The following is a 25,967-nucleotide window of genomic DNA, read 5'->3' on the forward strand; positions in this document are numbered from 1 at the left end:
GGACAGACAGATGCACTCATGGATAAAACAAATGTAAAACGTTAACACATAAGTGAAGAGTACACAGGAATTCTTGGTTCCATTTTTGCAACTTTCCTGTAAGTCTTTTCAGACCTACAGTTTAAAAACTTTTAAACACAGAGCTATGACAACCTAGGCAGTAGGTAACCATTCAGGGGCACTCTGGTGGGGGTAAGGGAGGGAGGGAAGGTCACCGATCAAGTGTTAGGCAGCCTCTGTGGTTTTACAACTGCCCTGCAAGGTGATTAATATAACCCTCCTTTTCAATCTGAGGAAATGGAGGCACAGAGCGCTTAACTGCCTGACCCAAATTGAGGTTTTGTAGGGCAGAACCCACTCCAAGGACCACTACCAGGGGGGCAGCTGGTATTTACTCCACTCCGGCCCACTTTTGCCACCTTCATCACCCAGAGCAGCTGCAGAGAAGGTCCAGTCCCGCAGGCAGGCAGAGGGTTGGGGGGAGGTAGGTCATCATTGCTGGATTTACAAACCTAAGGTTTTCTCTGGGTCCCAAAACTTCAGGGCCAGCCTCAGCGCCTTCCAGCCCCCAGACAGTCAACATTCAAGTTAAGATGAAATAAAGACCGAACGTGATCCAAACAAAGTATTTTTATAAACTCATGAAAAGAGTCCTTATTAGAAAGGGCTTAGGCGGGAGACAGGCATGGGGGTTGTGACATGTCTGATCCTTCTGCAGGCTTCGGGCAAGCTGAGATCATTAGCAGATTTTGCTCTGGGTAGGCTCAGTGTCAGCTCCACATTGTGGGATTTTATGGGATTTATGCACAGAACTTTCCTACAAAGCAAGGTATTATAGGACGGATTACAGAGTTCCAAGAAGCAAAGGTACCGGCTCCCCTGTCTTATTTTTTCGCAGATGTTTTTAAAGAGGCCCATGGTCAGGGGCTCTGCAGCCTTACACCAGAACTCCCATATCCTGCTGACTCTAAAACAAGCATATTTGTACAGAAAGATCATTGAGTGGAGTTTTCTTAATATAAAATCATTATAGAACACTGGGAATATGTAAAAAGACATAAAAAGAAGACAAAATCACATGTGCTGCTAACACCAGAGACAGTTACTGTTAACATTCTGATGTGTTCCCTTTCTGTCTTCTTTCTGTGTGTGCACACCTGCACGTGTGCATGTGTGCCTGCGTATGTGTGTGTGTGGAGAGAAAGAAACAGAGAGAGAAGGACAAATGTCCAGAGAAGAAAGAGAAAGAAGCAGAGAGAATGGGCTTTGAAGTAAAACTGAGCTAAACTTGAATTCCATATCTGCCACTCTTGGGTTCCATGACCTTGGTCAAGCTGCTTGACCTTTTTAATTCCACAGATGTACATGGGAAATACAGATCCTACCTCAAGGGAGCTGTTTTGATTAAATGAGGTTAAATTAAATGAATACGATGCATTTAGTATGCTGCCTGACACACAGTAAATCCCGACTGAATGGTAACTAAATAAGTATGAACATGGACTTAAGGCTTTTTCTTTCCAAAAGCGGAATCATCCTGGTGACACAGATTTGTATCCTAACACTTTTAACGGTTTTTCTGCTATAACTGTGGGAAAACAGACTTCCCACAAGCCAAAAAAAAAAAAAAAGAAATATATATAAAATTCCCAATTACACCCTGCTCTTTAGGCTAAACTTTTAATGACATAGTATATTGTCAATATTGTGCACGTGCTTTTGGGGTTTTGTTGTTGATCTTTTCCTTCTAACTGACAACCCACCACACGCTGAACAAGCACCTGACTGAGGCCACAGATTCTCAATGACCGAAGATCAGATTATTTAGTCTGTGTCCGAGGAACACTTAAAACTGCATGATTTGGGGGCTTCCCTGGTGGCGCAGTGGTTGAGAGTCTGCCTGCCGATGCAGGGGACACGGGTTCATGCCCCGGTCCGGGAAGATCCCACATGCCGCGGAGCAGCTGGGCCCGTGAGCCATGGCCGCTGAGCCTGCGCGTCCGGAGCCTGTGCTCCGCAACGGGAGAGGCCACAACAGTGAGAGGCCCGCGTACCGAAAAAAAAAAAAAAAAAACTGCATGACTTGGACAACTTACTCCTCTTCTCTGGGCCTCAGTTTCCTCATCCGTTAAATGGGGATGCAATGGTGTCCCCCTCAGCAGGTGGCTGTGACAGCTACATGAGAAAACCCATGTGAGACACAGGACCCAGTGCCTAGTAAGTGCTCAGTAAAAGATAAAATGATAACAAATATTACATTTCTTACATTTCAGAGTCATAATCTTTATCTTATATGTATATATACTTCCATTAGTCTGTTTCCTACTTGTTTTTATAAACTGATCAGGGCTACACGCAGTAAGTCGTTGAGATAATTGCCCAAGCAGGGCTTTTCAACAACAGAGCCAGGGCTGGCAGGCATCCCCCCTGGGAGATAGCAGACCAGATGCGGCAAAGGAACCAGGGGTCCTGAGTGTCTGGACACATGTGCAGAGCCAGGGGGCTTCCCGTCTGTCTCCCCACCTGAAGGCGGGATCTGACCTTTCTTTGTCATCTTTGGGGGGCCTCATAATAAATGGCAGAGATGCGATAAACCTCAAGGGAGGTTCATTGTTGAGAGGCAATGAAGGGTGTGCACCAGGATCCTGACTTAGACCCTGTAGGTTCTGCCTTCTGCTGGAATGTTTACCAGCCTGTGGCCTCAGACAGGTGACCTAACACTTGGGATCTCAGTGTCCCATCGGATAGGACTCAATGAGCTGGAAACAGCACCAGGGTGTGGTGGGCACTCAGTAAATGCCAGTTAGTTGGGATGACTTCAATCTATCATTAGACTCTCAAGTCTTATTGCTTTTTTTAAAAATTTATTTATTTATTTATTTATTTTTGGCTGTGTGGGGTCTTCGTTGCTGCACGCGGGCTTTCTCTAGTTGCGGCAAGCAGGGACTACTCTTCATGGTGGTGCGCAGGCTTCTCATTGCGGTGGCCTCTGTTGCAGAGCACAGGCTCTAGGCACACGGGCTTCAGTAGTTGCGGCACACGGGCTCAGTAGTTGTGGCTCGTGGGCTCTAGAGCGCAGGCTCAGTAGTTGTGCCACACGGGCTTAATTGCTCCGCGGCATGTGGGATCTTCCCGGGCCAGGGCTCGAACATGTGTCTCCTGCATTGGCAGGCGGATTCTTAACCACTGTGCTACCAGGGAAGCCCTCAAGTCTTATTGCTTTTTAAAAAAAATTTTCAGTGAACTCGGTTTCTCCAATGACCCTCTACTTCTTTACAGTGGATGTAAATTTGGGTCAGTCCCTATGAATACATTTCCAGAAAGAGGGCAAAAATCAGATTCTGCTTTTCTGAGGCTCATGCTTCATTTATTTCTGAGGTCTTGAGAGACTGATTTTGCTTGATGGTGGTGGTCTAGGACTGAAATTGGCAAACTGTAGTCCACAGACAGGGTCTGGCCCACTGCCTTTTTGTGTGTAGTCTTCAAGTCTAAGTATGGTTTTTACATTTTTTAATGGTTGGGAAATAATCGAAACAAGAATGATATTTTGTGACAGGTCAAAGTTATATGGAATTCAAGTTTCAGTGTCCATAAATAAAGTTTTTTTTATTTAACAAATTTAATCAGTTATACATATACATATGTTCCCATATCCCCTCTCTTTTGCGTCTCCCTCCCGCCCTCCCTATCCCACCCCTCCAGGCGGTCACAAAGCAGCGAGCTGATCTCCCTGTGCTATGCAGCTGCTTCCCACTAGCTATCTACCTTACGTTTGGTAGTGTATATATGTCCATGCCGCTCTTTCGCTTTGTCACAGCTTACCCTTCCCCCTCCCCATATCCTCAAGTCCATTCTCTAGTAGATCTGTGTCTTTATTCCTGTCTTACCCCTATGTTCTTCATGACATTATTTTTTCTTAAATTCCATATATATGTGTCAGCATACAGTATTTGTCTTTCTCTTTCTGACTTACTTCACTCTGTATGACAGACTCTAGGTCCATCCACCTCATTACAAATAGCTTACTGGAACACAGCCATGCTCACTAGAGGAGGTGTGTTATAGCTCCTTACATGTTGTCTATTTACATGTTATCTGCATACTGTTTACATATTGTTTATATCTACATACTGTCTATTGCTACAACAGCAGATTTGAGTTGTTACAATAGATACTATATGTTCTGCAAAGCCCTTTACAGAAACGGTTCATCAACTCCTGGCCCAGGGTAAGGATTTAGCATTCCTAAGACCCTAGCTCTGGTTCCAGGGAAGACTTTTTATACCCAGGCCACTCAGGTTTCCCTCACCTTTTTTACCTCCCCCTCAGACAGTGCCCCTGTCACTCAGGCTCCTTACCTGCCCCAACCCCACCCCAGATAGTGTGTTCCTTGGGAACGTGAAGACAGGAGGAAGAAGAACACCCACTGAGCATCTTTTCCCTGCCACATGCCAGCCCATTCAAAGACATCATCTCAGTGGGTGTCAAAATTCCCATTTTAGGGATGACAAAACTGAGGCTCAGAAAGGGGAATAACCTGCCCATAGTTGCATAGCTAATAAGTGGCAAAGCTTGTGTTTGAGCACAGCCTTGCCAACCCCAGAGCCATCCTCACATCAATACCCCACACCCTGATTTAGAATTATTTGACCAACCAACCAGGAGGCAGGAGGCAGGTAATAACTGCTGGGCGCCCCCCTGGCCTCGGCCCAAGCTTTCTCAGGTTACACCCCCCACCCCCCACCTTGCCTGTGTTCCTGCCACGTTCCCGGTCTTGGCTCTGGCATGCATTTCCACCCAGCCCTGGCAGCCAGAATATACACGGCCTGCCCCAGCATCCACTCACACAGAGCCCCAGAACCTGCCTCCCTGCACCACAGCCTGGGATTCGGGACAGTGACGGAAAGGAAAACCTGTGGGTGTGTGCAGACGGTGGCCCTGGGCAGGACGGGAGACGGGAGTCCACACAAAACACTCACCTGTGTCGGGGAGGTTTTCCTGGACTGAAAGGAGCCACTCTACCTGGTTGTTTTTTGTTTTTTGGTTTTTTTAATGTATCCTGTCCTATTAACCAGGCCTCGCCAGGGAGAAAAGGGTCCTCTTGGCAACTGCTCTGTATTCGAAAGGGGAGGTACTTTATGAGGTTTTTAAACGTCTCCAGCCTTTGAGACCGTGTGTCCCCTCCCCACAGAGATGCTCCACCGTCTGAAGCCTGCTTTCCCCTCTTGGTTTCCTCTGGCCTGGCAGACGGCAGGCCACATCACCCAGTTCCTGTCCTCCGGGGTGTCTGTCTCCACGAAGACCCCCCAAGGCAGCCAATCTTAACTTCATGGAACACTGGTTTCTGTTCGACCAGACGGTTCTCCAGATCCAGCCCCCTCAGTCAACACTGCCAGCAGTTCTGCTTGGGGCAAAGTCACCAATCATCAGATAGAGCCCTGTGTGTGTGTGTGTGTCTGTGTGTGTCTGTGTGTGTGTCTGTGTGTATGTCTGTGTGTTTCTGTGTATGTCTCTGTGTGAGTGTGTGTGTCTCTGTGTCTGTGTTTATCTTTGTGTGTCTGTGTGTGTGTCTGCGTGTGTTTGTCTGTGTGTGTTCCTATGTATGTCTCCATACATGCATGTCTGTGTGTCCGTGTGTCCGTGCACCAAGTGACTGGTTTTAAAACCCTGCTCAGGGGCTTCCCTGGTGGCGCAGTGGTTGAGAGTCCACCTGCCGATGCAGGGGACACGGGTTCGTGCCCCGGTCCGGGAGGATCCCACATGCCGCGGAGCGGCTGGGCCCGTGAGCCATGGCCGCTGAGCCTGCGCGTCCGGAGCCTGTGCTCCGCAACGGGAGAGGCCACAACAGTGAGAGGCCCACGTACTGCAAAAAAAAAAAAAAAAAAAACAAAAACCTGCTCAGAGGAGTGGCCCTTGCAGGGCAGGGACCTCACCGAAGGTCCCCGTGCCGGGTGTTCACGGCAGCAGCACCTCCAGGTGTCACTGTCCACCTGTCTTGACCTGGCAGCTGGAGCCACCACACCGCCGAGCATCCCAGAGCCTCCTCCCTGCTCGCCCTGCGCCCACCCTTGGCTCTGGATGCTGCTTCTAAAGCACAGAGCCCATCGCATCTCCCGCTGCTCCTGTCACACGGAAAACAGAGGCTGCAGTTGTTCTTGTGCTACAGGACCCTGATACCTCATCACTCCTCCAACAGTGTGCATAAAACAGACCTGGGAATTGCCTTAAATAAAATGTTGAGTCTGGGGTGGTCTGGGGTGCGGCCTGGGACTCTGCATTTCCCACGAGCTCACAGGCAATGCTGAGCTGCTGGTCCAGGCCCGCCCTGAGCGTGGAGACCCCAAGTGAGCTACCCTTCCCACCCACCTCCTCCTCCCATCAGGCCCCCTCCCACCGCAGAACTTCCTGTCCCCCCGCCCAGCTCTTCACCCCGACTTCTTCGGGTTCACGCCTCACTCCAATCGGGCCTCTGCCCCAGTGTCGCTTCGGAGATGCCTCCCCCAGCCACCCTACATAAACCGCTGCCCGACTAGCCCCATCTCTCCGTCCCCAACCCGCTGTCATCTCTGTCCCCACCTCTCTCTCCCATACCCTGCCTGTATTCCTCCTGGCACCCTTCGCCTCCTGGCAGTGTCGCAGAGCCGGGCACACAGTTACTGCTCAATAAATATCCAGTGAGTGAATAAGTGGATGAATGAATGAATGAAGGCACACATCTGAAATATTTCACTGCCTTTGCCCCCAGAGTTCTGTGTCAGCCACTCAACTTCCTCACTGGGGGACAGCAGGTCACCTTGTGTTTTGTTACAAACCACAGGGTAAAGATGAAATGACCAATTTCAAGATGGGGACAGGAGAGCACCAACCCATGCTCCCTGGCACAGGCCACGCGCCCACCAAGCCGGCCCCGTCCCTACCCTTGAGAAGCTCCCAGCGTGCTGTGAGATTCGGGGAAAACCAGCAGTTACGGTGCAGTGTCATTGTGCTGAGGGGCAGGGCTATACAGGGGCCGAGAACAGAACCCCCTGGGCCAGCCCAGGCTGGGGGAAGGGGACATTGAGGACCGAGGGGCAGCTGGAAAGAGCTTCCTGGAAAAAATACCACGTGAGCTAAAGGAAGCCTTGCAAAATGAATAGGGGTTTCCTCGGCCCCAGAGAAAAGGTCCTGGAGAAAGCGTGTTGGCAGGTGAGAGGGTGGCAGGTAACCAGGTGAAATGAGGAGGTACCCAGCTGAGGCCAGAAGCCCTGCTCTGAGGCTGTCCAGGAACACCGCTAACTTAAGCCCTGCATCTCTGCCGGTGGCTGAGCTGGTCCCTCAGCAAGCAGGCACCACGCCACCGTAAAAATGAGAGCTGGCGTTTACTGAGCCCTTGGTATGGGATTTGTGAGTAGCTAATCCCATCCTCATTAATACCTTCCCTTTGCAAATGAAGAAGCTGGCGATGGGAGGGGGGAAGGGCAAAGCTGGGATCTGAACCAGAGCTTCCCAATTCCAAAGCCAGAATCATCACCCTACGGCTCCCCTCTGACCCATCCTGCCTTACCCCCCAACCCCGTGGCGGTGGCCCAGGGAGAGACGCCATGACCGTTGGTTGACTGACTGGCCACCTGAAGGCACGCCCTGCTCCTCCAGCTTCCATTTTCTTCCCTCTTAGGTTATCTGTGCAGCCACCAGCCCAGAACAACCCGAGGGTGAGGGCTCAGTGTCGTGACGCATCCTAAGTATAAAGGAGGGAAGAGCTTGCCTGCTGGTGGAAGAGGCGAGGAAGGCTTCGTGCAGGGGCTGTGAGGAACCAGGGGCTGAGAAGAGGCAGCTCTGGCGGGTTCTCGAACACTGGCCCACATGCACATTCCTGGACTCCCACCCTAGGATGCTGGTGGGAGCCCAAGAATCCGCATTTTGACAAGGTCCCCAGCCCAACCTGTACGTTCTGGAAGACCTCCATGGATAAAGCAGACAGAGCTCAGCATTTGACTGGGGTTCAAATACCACCTCCATCTCTTGGCTATGTGATCTTAAGTGACTTTCTTAACTCTGTAAGCCTCAGATAAGTAGAAGGCAAGGCTTCAGACCTGTTTGTTTCTCCAGCTCTCAGTTGAGATGGTGATAAGGAAAGTTCCTGGTAAAAGGACTAGAAAAGGGCATTCGTGTGCTTGGCACTGGGGATGCAGTGGGAGTGGGGGGAGGGATAAATTCGGAATTTGGGATTAACAGATACACACGACTATATATAAAATAGATAATAAAACAAGGACTGGACTTCCCTGGTGGCGCAGTGGTTGAGAGTCCCCCTGCCGATGCAGGGGACACAGGTTCGTGCCCCGGTCCGGGAAGATCCCACATGCCGCGGAGCGGCTGGGCCCGTGAGCCATGGCCGCTGAGCCTGCGCGTCCGGAGCCTGTGCTCCACAACGGGAGAGGCCACAGCAGTGAGAGGCCCGCGTACCGCAAAAAAAAAATAAAAATAAAAATAAATACAAGGACCTACTATAGGGCACAAGGAACTATAGTCAATATCTTGTAATAACCTATAATGGAAAAGAAACTGAAAAAGAATATACATATATAGTAACTGAATCACTTTGCTGTACACCTGAAACATCAACAATACTTAAAAAAACAAAAGTGTAACCTAGTTAAAAAAAAAAAAAAAAAAAAAGATGGGACTCAGCCCTGGGAGAAAGGGGCGGTTACAGCATGGTGGCCCATCAAGGGCCAGCAAGTTCCCTTGCGGGTCACAGGGCCGGCTCTCTTGGGGGCCCACCTCTAAGCATGAGCTGCGGCTCTGGGCTGGAAGGTGGCTCCAGCCTGCCCTTCTGGGTCGTCGCACCGCCCGTGCCCACCCGGTACCGGGAGAGCTGAGTCATGGAAAAAGTTAGTTTTCAGGCTGCAGCTCACCTCCCTCCTCCATCAAGCCCACAAAGGCTCCTTTCACGTTTCCAGGAGCAAGGAGAAAACCGTGGGGCCCTCTCCCAGGCTGGGATGTGAAATTTCAAACTTCACCCTGGAGTTAAATTCCACACCCGTTGCTCCCAGCTAAGGGAGGAGGGGGTACTGAGAGCCAAAAACACGGGTGAGGGGAAGTGGCGGAGAAGGGGGAGGGGTCGTGTCCCGCGTAGTTCTCACTGAAGCCAGGTCACAAGCACCCTCTGGGCCAGCCTGCTAGACTGTGCATCCCCTAGCCCAGCACCACCCCCTCGCCCTCATCTTCCTGGGGAACTTGGGGGACATAGAGCAGGTAACAGACAGAACCTCTCTGGGCAGCTGATGATGGAAGAGGCCAGAGGCTCACGGTATGCCAGACCCACAAAACCCACATCCTGTAGGTGGAACAAGTAGAAAAAAGGTGTCCGCTTCCAACCACAGTCCAAACCCAAACCTTTTAGGGCTGCCTGACATGTTCCTTTTTACTGTGATTTCACTCTAAACCTGATGTTTGGAAGAGGTAAGGGGAGCCCCCTGTGTGGGCCTTGAGTGAGTCATTTAGACTGCTGAGCCCCATGTTCCATGGGCACAGTGACGCCCACCCGCAAAGGCTGTTATGGAGATGAAGGGATAGTATGCGTAAAGGGCCTGATATGCCGAAGGTTCATTTGGGTTCTCAACCCCTTTCCCACTCAAACTCACATCCATGGCAAATGGGGTCACCTAGCTGGTCTGGCATCTGAACAGGGCTGGGTAGCTGGCGAGGATCAGGGGACTTAGTGAACATGGTGCTGGGTTTACGAGTTACTTCCCATCCCTGAGCTTCAATTTCCTACTCCACCCAGTAGCGGGTGTGGGGGGGAGTGGAGCTATGATCCTTGTGAGGCCTTTTAGGCTTGGAGTGTTAACCTTAGGTGGGGAGAAAAGCCTGGAAGAAAAAGGATTCGCTGGTAGGGTAGCAGGAACACGGGACGCTGGAGGCTCCGGCAGCTTGGAGGCGCAGTGTTGCATCCAGACCACTAGGCGGCGTCGAGGATAACAGATGAGAACAGGCTGAGCACAGGGGTTCCAGTTCCAGACCTTCCCAGTTGTCTTCTTGGCTGGCCCGGCAGACACCGGCCACAGCTGGGTGGGAAGGGCCTGTCTCTCCAGGGTTGGGATTTCTTTTCCATTTTTTACAGACCTCCTAGGTGGGAGGAGGCCGTCATATTGACGAAGCCCTGCCTTTAGCCGTGGCCTGGGAGTCTATGAAAGACTCCATGGCCTGCCTTTCCATCCTACTTTTGGAGGGAACCTGGTCTCCACCTCTCTCCTCCCCTCCTGCCAGAGTGGGGTGGGGTGGGATGAGGAATCACGTCTGGATTTGGATTCCTCCCTCTGTACTACCTGGCAGATGGGGATAATAATAACCCCCTGCAAGGTCAGTGGGAGGATTAAATTTCAGAAGCTAAGCCCTCAGTGTAGGACAGTCTCTCATCCAGTCCCACTCTACCAAACTCTTCTTGCTCTGCCAGCGGTCCAGATAACGATTTTCCAAATTCATCTGGAAGGAAGATCCTCGCCTGCAGAACTTCCCTCCAGAACTAGAGGGTCTTTGCAGCCCAGGGAGGAGTGAAACTCCAGCCACCCCCTCCCCAAACCAGCACTTCTCAAAGTGATTTTCTCGCCTGATGCTCAGCAGAGCATTAAATGTACTGATTCCAGCACACCCAGCCCTGCTGAATCAGAAGGTCTGGGGGTGAGGCCCAGCACTCCCAGTCTGAACAAGCCTCTCACTGGAGAGCTGCTGCGCCAGATTACAGGGCAGCTCCCTGGCTCACCCTCTCTCCTCCAGGCCTGGGACCATCAGGGGCGGCAGGAGGCAAGTCCCATCAGCACTTTTAACTGGGCCTGCTTTTCAGTGACTCACCTCCCAGACTTCCTGCAACAGACAACTCTAAATAGCTGGGTCCCACCCTCCAGCAGGGGAGACATTCTTGTTGGGGGAAAGCAGGAGGTTACAAGGTGGGTGTCCCACTAGGGCAGCCCAGGGAGACCCAAAGAGAGAAGTTGCTGCCTATACAGCAAAGGGGGGAGGGGGGCGCGTGGGTTTAGCACGTTTTGTTTACAGGCGTTTGTTATTAAGGAAATTGCTGTCAGTCAAGGTAATTCTAGCCCAGATGAGCAATAAATATGCCCCCAGCTAATCGTACAGGGATTTTATTGGCACTCTGGGGGCAGAGGTTCCTTTACCCTGCACCCCCACCCCCACCCCTCAAAGCAAAACCCTGCTCCCAGCTGTTTCCCCCCAGCAACGTGAGGGACTCGGGGCAGACTTAGAAAGTGCACTCTAAGTGAAGACTGGAGGAGTCTGGGCAAGGGTCAGAAGTGGCTCCCTGGTCCTATGGAGGCAGGGAATGATCAAATGACCTGAAATAAACCCTGAGCGACCTGATGAATCAAGACAAGCGCGAGCTCTCCCGGGCTGCCCCGCATGCAGGGGCGGTCACCTGGCCCGCAGGTTCCCCTGCTCGGGGAGACCGCGTCCCGGGCCAGGAGGAATGTCTCGAGGAGAGAGCCGGTTCGCAGGAGTCGGTTCCAGCGTGTGCGAGTTACGGCGGCGAGCCCTCAGGGATACCGCCGGCAAGCCCCGGCTTGCAGCGAGGGGAGCCGGCCCCGGGAGAGCGGAGTCGCAGCGAGCCCGTGTGCGCGCCCGCGCGCGCACCCCGCCACTGCGCAGGGGGAGGGGAGCTCGCGGCAGCCACTCAGAGGAACGGTAGTGAAGCCTCGGAGCAACTTTAACTGTCAATCAGACTTAATGGGGTATTAAAAAAAAATGGGGGGAAAAAAGGGCCGCCCTCTCGCTCCCAGCCAGCCGCGGCTGCCCCGGGAGCGAATGGATAGGGCGGCGCAGACCAGGGCGTCCGATCCACGCGCGCTCCGCACCCGGGCCCTCTCCAAGTTGGAAAGGACAAAAAGAAGGCAATAAATGCTAACAAGGGAGAGAGAGGGAGCCGGATCGAGCGGCAACTCCCAGCCTCTGCTGGAAGAGAGAGGGAGGGAGGGAGCCGAAGAGAGCGGGCGCGCGCGAGGGCGAGCCATGCACGTAAAGAAACTGACACCCGGACCCCCCACTTCTCCTGCACGTTGCTGGCAATCAGATCGCGTTTAAGCAATTTCCTGAGCCCAAGAATAGCAATGAGTCGGGAGACTTTCGCGGGCTGAAATTGGGAGCTCCAAGCACTTTTCCCCCCTACTTTTTTTTTTTTTTTTTTCCTGGAGAAGGGGGGAGGCGCTCCAATTTGGAAACAGTTTTTTTTTTTTTTTTTTTTAAATCTTGCACTTTGAAACCGCGGGACTGTAGCAGGGTGCGCGCGTGTGGTTGGTGCCTTTTTTTTTTTTTTTCTTCCCCTGCCTAAACTCCTCTGTCAGCCTGTAAACATTACCTGAGAATTCCCCAGCCGAAACGGCTGCTGGGGCACGAAAGTTCTTGTTAGAACTTTCCACCTCCGGCTTCCCCTCCACCCCTCTTACTGTCCCAACCTTCTGAGACGCTTTTTCTCCTCCCGAGGATTTATCTCACCCACCCACCCACACCTCCCCCCCCCGCCCTTTTTCTCACCCGGTGCTTGCTTTGCATTTGGGAAGAGGTGATTTCAAGAGTGGCCAGGTGGGACGCCTCTCTGCCCCTTATTCGGTGTATTTATTATTGTTTGGGGGTGTTTTCTTTTTTAAGTCCTGTTTTGTGCGGTCCGGGGAGTTTCGCCCCCCCACCCCTGCCCGGCTCCGCGGCGCGGAGGATGGTGTGGAAATGGCTGGGCGCGCTGGTGGTGTTCCCTCTGCAGATGATCTATCTGGTGGTGAAGGCTGCCGTCGGACTGGTGCTGCCCGCCAAGCTGCGGGACCTGTCTCGGGAGAACGTCCTTATCACCGGCGGCGGGAGAGGCATCGGGCGCCAGCTCGCTCGCGAGTTCGCGGAACGCGGCGCCAGAAAGGTACCGGGACACCGCGACTCCAGGGGATGGGGGCCAAAGGCTAGGGGGACCGCGGGGACAGGGGGTGCGCCCACCTGCTGCCGCTGCCGGAACCGGCGCCCAGGGTCTGAAAGTCGCCGGCCACCCTACTTCTCTGCGCCACCCGTGAGTGCTGAGCTAGTCAGTTTCACCTTGTACATTTCCCGGGCACCCGACTGTCCTTTTTGGCAGGTCCGGAGCTGACCCGCTCCTCTGGGATCTGGGGCTGGCTGTTCACCCCCAGCTCGAAACTTAGCAGACCCCCCCTTTCCGACATTCCTCCCTCCCAGAGGAAGGTGTCGTGTTTTCCCTCTCGTCTTTCCCTCTTTTGCCGCCACCCTGGTGAGTGAAGGGTGTGTGCGCTCCTGGGTAGAGCTGGGAGCCGCCTGTTAGCTGGCGCTTCATATTTTCCTTGGCAACCCGCTTCCCAGCCCCAACCTGGGCGGCTGCAGCTCTGGAGGCAAGAAAAGAGGGGATACTTGGTTTGGGTTTGAAAAGGAAGAAACGGTGGTGGATGTCTAGCCTAGCCTGATAGGCGCTCGGAGGCCCAGGTGTTTGGAAATCTGGAAACAGGGGACAAGGGTAACCAGCAGCTGATAAAGAGCCCTTGTTCTCACCTCAATGCTGCCTCCGCCCGACCCCCACCCCCAAATACAGCCCCAGAGGGGATCCCTCCCCACTAAGGGGCGAGGTGGCACTGTGGTGCAACCCCACCTCCCCAGCACCCAAGCTCTGCCTTTAACTTTTTGGTAGTCCCAGCACCTCTCCCCTCACTTATCCCAGACCTGGTGCCCAAGAGTGTGGAGGGTGAGCCAGCTGTCACCCAGCTCCGACCCAAGCCAGGCTGACTCACCCAGTGACTAGAGCAATAGAGAGAGAGATTTGAGGCTGGCTGTCTCCAGCCAGCCCTGTGAAGAGGAAGAGCAAAAACAGGGAATTAGATTGAAATTTAAACTGTTGTGAGCGAGGGGGTGAAAGGGCCAGCAAAGCCAGCTGATCTGACATGGAGCCACATACCTAGGGGATTAAGTAAATATGTACTGTAGAAAACCAAACCTGCATGTAATTCCAGGTTGCTTTTGTTTTGTTAAATACTGCCCTGAGATTTACAATTCCTCCGGGGTGGCTCTGACTGGGACTGAACTTTGGAGCGTGAACCATCAGCCAAAGCCGATTGCCGATTAACTCTTCCTTCCCCAGGCGGTGGCTAGGGGTGGTGGTGGGGAAGCAGCTGTAGGTTGGCGGCTATCAAGGCTGAGCTAGCTGGGGTCGGCTGTCCTGGGCTCCAGCTTCTCCTTGGGTGGTTTGGACAGCTGCTTGACCTTGCAGTTGGAAGGGGAGTTTGGAAGAGTTTTTAACCCTTGGACACACGGAAAAAGGAGAAGCAAAAGTTCTTCTCAGCAGTTTCGTTTCCTTGAGGTGATGCCCCCTTTGTGGAGGCGTGGCAGATGAGGGTGCCCTTGCAGAAGGATGTAGGGTTTGGGACAATCGCATGTGATTGTCATTCCTTAGCTGTCTGCATCCCACAGAAACTTTCTTCTGACTCTTCCAGCTGGCCCAAGTCCTGGGTCTCTTTCACTGCTCTTGTAACTGGCTGCAGTAGGCATATGAAGAACTCTTTCAGTCAATCTGGAAAAACTTGACTGACTATAAACAAACCTAAATTGAAAGAAGTATGTGGCATTGGGGGGTGGAGGGGATAGAGCGGCACCCTGTAAGTCCCTTCACTGGGAACCATGCCCCACCTAACTAGGAATAGATATCTTCTTCCAAAGAATAAATCCAGGGCCAATGAGAAATATGTCTTAAATTGGTATCTGGTCACCAGAAACAGGAACCATGGGGCCTATGGAACTTCCAGTGCCATTCACCCTAGGATCAGTCCTCGGACCAGTCAGGATGACCAAGAGCCCTACCTATAACTCATAATCATCTGACCAATTACTGGGGCTACTTTTTAATGAGCTTTCCGCTTGCTGTCACAGTGGGGAATTTGAAATCAAGGTTTCTTGCCTGAGTCCATCTGGGGCCCAGTGAGAGGACCTTGGGACAACTCCCAGAGCTGGGAGCGTTTGGGGGCTGGTGGGCTTGGGGACAAAGGGCCGGCCGAGTGTTGTGGAGTGGGGACTTTGGAGGAGATGGCTGAGACAGTTGTGTGGATGGTGGGCCCAGGGTGGTCCTGGAGCAGCTGGAGAGAGCTGGGGAGCGTGGCACCAGCTGCAGCCTGCAGCAATGTTAAACAGGTGACCTTGGTGGACGGGGATGACTCCCCTCCCCTTGGTGGAAGTGAAGGCTGGACCTGAGGGGAAAGGCCCCCTAAAGAGAAAGAAGGGAGGAGAACCAGAGTCTCTGCAAATAGCTGGCAAGTCCAAGCAAGGTCCGTTTATTCTTGGGGGGAGTGACAACCCAGTTTCCCATAACGACCTTGAGTCAAACAGGATTTGGCAATATTTGTGAGCAGTAGTGCACCTTAGGCTGCAAAGGTGACCCAAATGAGAGTTTTTCTTAAAGGAACACAAAGGCGCCAGGAGTTGGAAATTTCCTCACCTGGAGATAACTCTGCTTAGCCACCATGTGCAAGGTTAACCCGGGTAGGGCCAGTCATGGTCCGGGTCTGTAAGGCAAAGACTCTTGCTGCTCATTGCCCACTACAATCCTTTTAGATTTTCTATGTCCTCCTGGATTTTCTTCCACAAAAGCATTCATAGAGCTTGGGCTCACCCCTTCCCCAACAAGGCTTCTGGCAGGCTAGTGGCAGGCCCAGCCTCCAGTCTTTGACCTTGACGTGGTTTTAGCAGGAGTCCCCTGGAGGAGAGAGTGAACTGTTTGTTTGGAAGGATTTGCAGGGGCTGTTCCAGCCTCTAGTCCAGTAGGAGGCAAGTGGCTGGATTAGAGCCCTGGGCCACGACTGTAGGACCATAGAGGCAGGGGCGACACACCAGGGCCCAGTCCCTCCATGGACAGGGGTAGAGCCGGGACTCAGGGACCCATTTCAGGGAACCAGTATAAGAACTGGCTCTGAGTTGCACCTGCTTTGCTATTATTGAATTTACAGTCCATGGGCCTGTAGCCCTGTTCCTAAAGCAGCTCGCCAGGAATTAGATAGATTCACGTAGATTTGTGAATCCTATTCTCCATCACATCCATTCAGCAAATCCCATATCCTTCCCACCCTGGCACTGGGGCAGGCTGAGGCCCAACTGTCCCTTGACAACCATCTCTGAGAGACCTAGTCCAGCAAACCTACCTGAGATGCCTATCAGGTGTTCGATGCAGCTCTGGGCCTGGAGAGGGGCAGAGACATGGCCAGGTGCTTACAGTCAAGGCACAAATTATAGTGTGTATTAGTTTCCTGTGGCCGCCATAACAAAGGACCACTAACTTGGTGGCTTGCAGCAATAGAAATGTATCCTCTCACAGCTCTGGAGGCCAGAAATCTGAAATCAAGGTGCTGGCGGGGCCCCACTCCCTCTGAAGACTCTATGGGAGAATGCTTGCTTGCCCCTTCCAACTCCTGGTGGCTCCTGGCTGGCGTCCCTTGGCTTGTGGCAGTGTCACTCCCATCTCTGCCTCCCCCTTCACATGGCTGTCTTCTCTGTCTCTCTGTGTGTCTGTGCGTCCTCTCGTCTTCTCATAAGGACACCAGTCATTGGATTTAGAGCCCACGCTAAATCCAGTATGACCTCATCTTGAGATCCTTAACTAATTACATCTCCAAAGATCCTATTTCCAAATAAGGTCACATTCTGAGGTCCCAGGTAGACATGAATGTGGGGTGGCGGGGGATGCTAAGCAGAAGAAGCTCAGAGCTATTAATCTATAACAAGGGTGCATGGAAGGCTTCCTGAAGGAGGTGGCATTTGAGTGAGGCTTAAAGAAGGTCAAGAGTTTCAACCAGAAGGGATGGGGGAAGGGTAACCCAGGTTCAAGAAACCACCGATCAAAGACTGTGTACCTGGCTGAACCTGGGGAAGGGAGGTAGAAGGCAATGAAAGGAAAGGATATAGAGCGGATTAGGTATCAGGAGAAGTTAGCAGTTTGTATCTCAGACTCTGAGTTAGGCCAATATTGATGAGAATAGGAAAAAGGAGAAAGAAGGGAGAAGGGTCCAGACAGGTAGTCTTGGGCCCCAGAGTCATCAGGCCAAAATAGCTGCATTAAACAATTGATGTGTCATGAAAGTCACAAAGCCGGGATGACATGGGAGTCAGCAGTGGCTCACCTCCCCCATCCTCACCCTGAATGCAGCCTTTGCTGGGACTGTTTAGGAAAAGTACCAGGTTCTCTTTTTTCTTTTTTTTTTTTAAATTATTTTATTTATTTATTTTTGGCTACTTTGGTTCTTTATTGCTGTGTGTGGGCTTTCTCTAGTTGCGGTGAGCGGGGGCTACTCTTCGTTGCGGTGCGCGGACTTCTCTTTGCGGTGGCTTCTCTGTTGCGGAGCATGGGCTCTAGGCCCGCGGGCTCAGTAGTTGTGGCTCGCGGGCTGTAGAGTGCAGGCTCAGTAGTTGTGGTGCACGGACTTAGTTGCTCCACGGCATGTGGGATCTTCCCGGTCCAGGGCTCAAACCCATGTCCCCTGCATTGGCAGGCGGATTCTTAACCACTGCGCCACCAGGGAAGCCCCAGGTTCTCGTTTGATGCAGCCTGGGAGCAGGAAAGTAGGCTACCTGTTTTACCCGAGGCATCTAGGAAAATTCTTTCAGCTTGCAGCATATGGTCCTTGGGTTTCAAATAATGGGCTTTACAATTTGGAATGTCACCTGAATAGACAAACACCTCCCTTTTTACTGCCCCACCTACTTCCCCTGGGGAACAAAGGTGCCCACATCTTGGGCCATGCCCCCTGTGGCCTGGCTCACCTGGGTTCTAGACCTGACTTTGCTAAAACCCTGGAAAAGTGGCTCCCTTCTCTAGGCTGCAGCTAAGAAGCACACCCATAAAATGAGAGGGGATGCAATGACCCCTAAGACCCTGGCATGCTCTAAAATTCTCATGTTATGGCTCAGCCATCCCAGGAAAGCAACCGAGTGCCAAGGTCTCTGCAAAAGATATTTGTCCTCATCACTGCAGATCTCGGCCTTTCTTGCTACACATCAGATCCCACTGAATGAAAAAGAAGCAACTCAGAGTTGGAAAATATATCCTCAGTCTGTAGGAGGCCCCACACCCATTACTAAACTCCCTTAACAGCCACCAGGTAGCCGGCTGCCTGATTTATCTCAACTCCTGCAGAAGATGTTAGTGTTTTCAACTTGTAGCTTTCAAGGGAACAAAGGGCCCAAGTTTCCCAATTCGCATGTCAAGCGGAACTTCCAGTGTTTATCCTAAAATCAGAGAATGCTCCCCAGATCTAGAAATACTGACCCTGAGTCAGGAAGTCCATTGTCCGTCCACCTGCCCATCTGTTCATTCTTGTGCAGACTCCCAAGCTCTTCTGAACTTTCTGCTTTTCAGAGCCTGGGCCATGGGTTTATCCCTGCACAGAGCCCTTCCGATTTCTTTGTCAGGATAGTTACTTTCTCTGTCCCATCTCCATCTGGTGATTTGTTGAGAAAATGATTCTCATCACTTTGAGAAAATGACCTCTGCCTTATTGCGAAGGGAGCCGTTTGCCATCCTCCGCCCGCCCCCCCGCAACCCAGGAAAGAGCTCTAGTTGTTGCAGTCATTACAACTTCTCCCTGGAGGCCTTATCCCAACCTGCCCCCCTCAAAATCCCAGTTCTGGGTGGGAGTGCAGGAAGAATTCCAGATCCAACCTGCTGTTCTGTATCCTGGGGCAGACGCACGACCACACCTAGAATGTTGTAAGACTTTCTCCCAGCTGCCTTCGGAAGACACACTTTAAAAGATACACCAAGTATATAAGATATCTGAAAGGGAAATGTTTGAAAGGTATTATTCGTATGAACCACGAAGGTCAGGAAAGAGTTGAAGCCAAATGAAAAAGAGACAGGCAAATCTGTTTAGATGCTAGTGTCCCCAAATGCACACTCGTCTGCTGTGGGGTGAGTGAGGTCCCTTAAAATGAGTGCCGTCTTAAGAGTTCTGGATTCTCAAAAAGAGAGCGCCAAATATCAGAACAGTTTAGCAAATGAGTGGTTGGTGGGAACTCACTCATTTATACAACAAATCTATGGCGCACCCTCTGTATTCTTGGCACAGAGATGCAGCAGCGGGCAAAGCAGACAACAGTCCGCACCCACGAAGAGCCTGACAGTTTGGTGAGGGAGACATAATAAACAGGGTACAGTAAGGATCTAAGCCCGTTAGATCGCGGTAAGGATCTAAGTGCTAAGCAGAAAACAAATGAGGCAAAGTAGGCAAAAGGGGCTTCCCTGGTGGCGCAGTGGTTGAGAGTCCGCCTGCCGATGCAGGGGACACGGGCTCGTGCCCCGGTCCGGAAAGATCCCACATGCCGCGGAGCGGCTGGGCCCGTGAGCCGTGGCCGCTGAGCCTGCACGTCCGGAGCCTGTGCTCCGCAACGGGAGAGGCCACGGCAGTGAGAGGCCCGTGTACCGCAAAAAAAAAAAAAGTAGACGAAAGAAGACCTGGCAGGAATGGAGGGAGCAGTGTTCCAGGCAGAGAGAAGAGTGAGGGTCTCAGAGGGGAGCATGTCCCTGGGGAACTTCAAGGAGGCCAATGTGGCTGAAGCAGAGGGGGCGAGAGGAAGAGGGCGGCAGTGTGGGGAGCAGGGCAGGGCAGATGGGGCCCAGCAATCTCTAGAACCGGCTGTGGCTTTGGCTCCAAGTGAAGCTGGGAGCTGTTGGAAGGTTCTGAGAAGGGAAGTGACATGATCTAACCTAAGTCTTGGCAAGATCACCCTGGTGGGGATGGGGAGGAACGCAGCGGGGTCAGGCCAGAGGCAGGAGAGGGATTAGGGGCACTTGCACGGCTCCCCTAAGACCATGGCACCAGACTTGCTGGGCATCCTTCTGAGAGCGTTCCAAAGCTCGGGGCCTGCCCTCAGCTTTGCACTTGGATTTTTGTTTTTTGGGTTTCTTTTGGCCGTGGCGTGGCATATGGGATCTTTGATCCCCGACCAGGGATCGAACCCGTGCCCCCTGCAATGGAAGCACAATCCTAACCACTGGACCGCCAGGGAATTCCCCTGCACTTGGATTTTAGAAGACACTGCCCGTCTCCTCTGACATCTTGATTCAAATGGAAGTGTGTGGGCTGAAGGGGGGTCTGGGTAGGCTGGTGCACCCCTAGAGGGGTGGGTGCGAGGCATCCAGGACCCAGGCCTCGGAGTCTGCTGGGGAGACCCACGCTCAGCACGTTGCCATCTGTTCTTGCTGACAGTTGTGATGTTGTGATCTGGCCCCTGGGTGAAAAATGTCGACCAACTTGAGGGTGACATGGCTCTGGGGGAATTGTGACCATGTCAGATTCATTCATCGATTCAGCCAGCTAGGCTTGAAGCTGCCGCGGGGAACCACATAAACAAGGTTCTCTCTGGTGGCACTTATGTCCTGGTGCGATGATCATCTCCAGATAAAGCCCCTGACACTTTGGAAAGAGGAGTGAGCTCCAGCAAGATGACTTTAGTGGTAACAAAGATGAACTTCCTCTAAAAAGCAAACAAAAGCAACTGTATTGGTGCCCAGAGCAAAGGAGACGCTTTTTGGTTCCACTTTGTCGAAGGAGCTTGAGTGCATTGTGGTCAGTGTTGGTCAACATTTTGAGAGGGTCCTTGAGCAACTGGAGGGCGCCCAGGGAGCAGGCTCCGGATGACAAGGACAAGACGCCACAACTTATGTGGGACGGCAAGTCCATGCGCGTTTGCTTGACCGCTTCAGGTGCTGGAGATGGTATTGGCCACCTTCCAGGTGGATGGAGGGCCACATGAGGCTGGGGCCCTGCACCAGGAGCACCTTCCCACTCTCTGGAGCTTTTCTGCAGTCAGCAGGCTGCAGTGAGGGGGCTGTGGATTCTTACCTCAGAAGAGATTGGGTTCTGGACGACCACCTGGGTCCCTTCCACCCCTTAGATTTTGTGAATCATCGTTACCAACGTGATAGCAGTGAGGACAGTTACCCGGACAGAGTCAGGGGCTGGGAGGAAGAGAGGCCACCACCATCAATCAACCAATGCTTAAAAATTAAAAGAAGACAACTCCGCTCAGCCTGACCTCACCGGGGTCCTTCAGTGACTGGGTCATTCCTTTGTCCGGGTTTTTCAGGGTGCTGGAGAGAGGAGACGAGGAAGAGGAGGAGGAGGGAGGGTGCAGGCCAGGCCCATGTTCACATCCTTCATTTGGACCATCACTCATAACTTAGACCCGAACTGGATGCTGACAGTGTCCTTGGGCTCCTCATACAACATGTGACATTGGTCCATACCTTACATGACTGTGGTAGCCTACAGGACTGCACAGTACTTTTTCACATTCATTGTCTCTCCCAGGCCCAGAGGCAGATGTGATCAGCAGCCTGTTGCTTTTTTTTTTTTTTCCTTTTTTTCCAATTAAAAAAATTTTTTTTAAATGTGTATACAATTTTTATAGGTTACTTTCCATTTGCAGTTATTACAAAATGTTGGCTGCCTTCCCCATGTTGTACAGTGCATCCTTGAGCCTATGTTCTGCCCACTGGCTTGTACCTCCCATATTCCCTACCCCTATATTGCCCCTCCCTCCCCACTGGTAACCACTAGTTTGTTCTCTATATCTGTGGATCTGCTTCTTTTTTGTTATATTCGCTAGTTTGTTGTATTTTTTTAGATTCCACACATAAGTGATATCACACAGTATTTGTCTTTCTCCGACTTATTTCACTTAGCATAATGCCCTCCAAGTCCATCCACGTTGCTGCACATGGCAAAATTTCATTCTTTTTTATGGCTGAGTAGTATTCCACTGTATATACACTACATCTTCTTTATCCATTCATCTGTTGATGGACACTTAGGTTGCTTCCATATCTCGGCAATTGTAAATAATGCTGCTATGATCATTGGGGTGCATGTACCTTTTCAAATTAGTGCTTGTGGTTTTTTTCCGATATATACCCAGGAGTGGAATTGCTGAGTGACACGGTAGTTCTATTTTTAGTTTTTTGAGAAACCTCCGTCCTGTTTTCCACAGTGGTGATCGGCAGCCCATTTCTAAGATGCAAGTGAAGTGAGTCACCAAGGATGCTTGGCCTAAGGCAGATTCTGAACCAAGAATTTTAGCTTCAAAACTAGGCCCTTTTCCCCTGGGTCAAATAATATCAGCCTGGCCTGGCCTACCCCACTCAGGGTTATGGAGAGGTCAAGAGACAAGCTGTTTAATAATGGAAACTACCTCATACACAGAGGGTTCTGGAAAGGGGATTGGTGAGCCGTCCAAGAGTCAACAGGATGTAGTTAAGTTTGCCTTCACCAAAACATTTTTTTAAGCACTGAACAGCAGTATTTGCATACAATGAGTGGGATACTTGCCAAAGGATTAAGGTAGTCATTGGTTATCAGGGTTTGCTTTGAACAACTAACTGATAAGCAGGAAAACAGAACAGTTGTATTTCATTCATTTACAACCAGGGTGGCACCTCTAGCTGGAAGCCAGCTTTGAGGAGTGAGTGGGTTCCCTCTCCTTCCAGCTAAACCTGAGGTCACCAAGCTGGATCCTCCCAAGTGACCGACAGCTTTGATAATTCAGAGAAGGGAGAGATCACTGTAAATTAAGGAAATCTTAGAAGACTTCTTGAAGGAGGTGGCAACTGAAGGGTTTGCAGCAAGTCTTCGTCTTTTTCTGGTTGTGGAGCCATTTGAGGATGTCTCAAGAAGAATGCACAAAGAGGCAGATTTTTATACTTTTAAGGGGTCCTTGGACACCCCACCCCCACCCCGCCCCCCGATGCCTATCCCAGACATCAGGTTAAGAAGCTTTGGACTAGATCCAACCAAAACCCATCCAACTCCTTTAGGCTCAGATTCAGGGCCCAGGACTGGAGCTTATGTAAGAGGCAGGAGACTCTGGGGTCCTGCGACCCAAAGCCAGGGTCAAGCCAGAGTGGACAGTACAGATTTGTGGCCAATGAGCGTCAGCCTGGCAAAGGACACTGGGCCCAAGCCTTCCTGATTCTGTTGGCCGCACCCTGCTTTGGGGAATTCGATCTTGAATTCCCTTTTCAGTAGTCTTTCAGGGAAGTGGCTAGAAAAGCATTTTGAGCAATGAACCATAGTATTATTTTGTCCACACCGAAGCATACTCCTAGGAAGTGTTTACAGATAACTGTCTCCTATCTGCATGTCATTCTTCTACAGACCTCTGGCCCGTCTGAGCCCCAGCAGCCCCAAGGCAGACCCCAACACCAGCTGAGGTTCTACGGCCAAGTATTCAGACTGGGTTCCAGAGCACCCAAGGGGTTCCAAGAAGGTGGGACCCCATAGGAGGTGGAGCCGATAGGTTCCGAGGGGCCCTCACCTCCATTTAACTAGATCAGCTTCACTCAGGTCTTGTAGCTTAGAATTCTGTGTAAGATTTTTGTGTGCATTTTGAAAGAATGCCATTACTTCAAAGAGAAGAAAAAAAATAAGGCTTGAAAGTAAAATGTTCTGGGAAATTACTTAGGACACACTCCTCTCCTCAGCTCTCCTCACTGGACTCGTTGGGTCCTCAACTTTTGGCTCTCTACTCCAAGGTGAAGAAGCTCATGAACAGAAGTGTCCTCCTCCTAGCCTGTGCCTTCGCCCCTCAGGAGAGGGTTCCCCACTTCTACCCCAGGCTCATGGAACCCCAGGCGCTGCTCAGCCCTCAGCCAGGCCCCCTCCGCCACCACTAGGCAACCCCTGAGCTAGAAGCCCTAATTACTCAAGCAGGACTGAGACAGCCTCCCAAAGGGCACCCGGCCCAAATTCGGCTCCCAGTCCTGGGAGAAGGTGACTTGGCCATCCCAGCCCCAAAGCCAGGGCTGGCCCGTGGGCAGTGTCACAGCCGCTGAGGTCTTTCAAGTAGTAGAGACCAGCCCACTGGCTAGAGCGCTCTTGCAATTCATAATGCCAGCCAGGGCTGCTGGGAGCCAGTTCCTAATCCCTTAAATCCTAAGAGGCCTCCCAGCAAGCTGCTGTGTGACCTTGGACAAATAACCATCTCTCTGGGCTTCCCCCGTCTGAAAAATGAGAAGTATGAGGAATCAGTGAAATAACTTCTGTAAACCTCTTAGCTCAGCACCAGAGCATCTGCAAGAAATGATGGCTCCTTCCGGTCAGGGTCGGGGTGGGGAGTATAGCGGACACCCTCCAGCCCTGGCTCCACACCTTTTGCTCTTGGGCTAGGTGCTCTGCTGGGCACAGGGGCAAAAGGCAAAGAACCCGCTGGCCAGAGTCACCCTGGTTCTGGGATTCTGCAGGAAAAGGAGGATTCTGCCCCGCCACAGAAGTCCTTGGGAACTTTAGCTCTTGACCCTTTCTAGAAATCAGTAAGAAGGAATCACTCGCTGCACAGGGAGGGCTCAGAGCCTGGCATCTTCCCTCCCACTGGAGGCCAATGGCCCCTTTCCTCATGGACAGGGGCTGGTCCAATGCAGGCCTTTCTCCAGCCCAGACACAGAGTCTGGTCAAGACCAGGGCCTCTGCTGTGGTCCCGGCTGCCCACTCCCCAGACAACCACCCAGCTTCCCCATTAGTCATTTTCATCTCTGTGTCCAAGTAGCTCAATTGGTCAGGGTTGGGCTGTGGTGAGGCCAGAGTCATGGGTTACCATGGCAACTCCCCATGCTTGTGGCTGCTTGTGGCTGCTTGTTGCCATGCGTCCTCTCCAGAAGACTGTGAGATCCTTGGGAGGCAGGGGCGTGTCCTCTCACTCACCAAGTGTCCTAGGCACCTGGCACAGTAGCTGGCACACAGGAGGTGCTTAATAAATGTTTGTTGCCTGAGTGAAGGCATGACTGATCCATCATAGCTAGTTAGAGCCCGTGCCTGCTGAGCACCTATTGATACTATGTGCCAGCACTTGACATGTAATAAAGTCATTTATTTCCCACAGTGAGCTCCAGTGTGAGTACTATTATCATCCTCTTTTTACTGGTCAAGATTCTGAGGGTCAATAACAAGATCACACAGCTTGTGAATGACCAAGTGGGATTTGAACCCAGGGCGACTGCTCTTGAACGAGTGAGTTTCGTTGCCTCTCAGTTAATCATTCTACAGGACAGAATAGATCATGTTGACAGCCCCGAGCAGCATCAGCGCAGCGCCTGCTTTTAGCTGCCGGCAGTCTAAATGGGTCAACCAACATTAAGCACAGCACTCACTCCCAGGGGTGAGTCTGGAGGTGTCCTTCAGCTTGGTTTATTGACTCGGGGGACCAGAAGGTCCCTGGGTAGGTCTAACTCCAGGCCTGGCTCCCGGTGTTGTCAGGGCTCAGTGTCCTCTTAGGCAGGCACTCCCTGGGGTGGGCTGCTCACATCTGCCCCATGCTGCCTTAAACCCCAAGCTCCCAGTCAAGTGGGGAGCGGGCAGACCTGTGTCCTCCCCCCAGCATTTCCGGAGGCTCCAGGAATTGAGTCTCCCTGGCTGTGACTGGGTTGGGCCGAAGCAATCACTGGCGGTGGTGCAGTCACTGGCTGGCTGGCTGTGGGTCTCAGGCCTGACTCTGAGCCAGGAGTGTACTGGCTCCAGCCAAGCCACAGTGCGTGAACATGGCAAGGTGGGCTTCCGTGGGGGAAATTGGGCTGCTATTACCAAGGAGCAAGGGGGTCAGGGGCAGACGTATAGTACTCCTTCTTGTAGAGGGACCAATCCAGTTTGTCATCTCAGGCACAAACTTCCAGGAGCTCCAGGCCTCTCTTAGCCGGTCCTCCCAGGTCTAGTCCTGCAGACCTTATCAGGTCATTTACTGACACCAACTAAAAAGACAGAATAGACTTTTCCGGCTTGAGCTGAAAGCTGTTTGCCCTTAGGGAGTTTGTATTTCAAAGAGGCAACTTGAGCAGCCACTTAAGGTGGTCCAGCAGGTTGTCAACAGACTTTCTTTGTAACTTTTTCCAGAAGAATTAAGGCCACTGGATAGGAGAGTAAAGGAAGCCCCTCTGCTAGGTCACTGTTAATACTGATGCTTCCCTG

General features: G+C 51.9%; 1 protein-coding gene across 5 annotated transcripts in view; it reads left to right on the top strand.

Moving 5' to 3' along the window:
- Positions 1–11,802: 11,802 nt before the first annotated feature.
- Positions 11,803–25,967, top strand: part of DHRS3 (dehydrogenase/reductase 3) — a gene marked incomplete at its 5' end in the record, with an annotated part of 42,200 nt that continues 28,035 nt past the window's right edge. Inside the window, 2 exons of one of the 5 annotated variants that reach the window (XM_081223958.1) lie at positions 11,803–12,009; positions 12,749–12,898. In XM_081223958.1, coding sequence (XP_081080084.1) covers positions 11,893–12,009; positions 12,749–12,898 — 267 coding nt within the window. Of the gene's footprint in view, positions 12,010–12,318; positions 12,899–25,967 lie in introns of those variants that run through there. The other 4 variants (XM_081223957.1, XM_081223955.1, XM_081223959.1 and 1 more) reach the window with 4 other exon arrangements.

The sequence above is a fragment of the Mesoplodon bidens genome, assembly GCF_964165515.1.
Source record: "Mesoplodon bidens genome assembly, chromosome: 2".
Classification (NCBI taxonomy): domain Eukaryota; kingdom Metazoa; phylum Chordata; class Mammalia; order Artiodactyla; family Ziphiidae; genus Mesoplodon; species Mesoplodon bidens.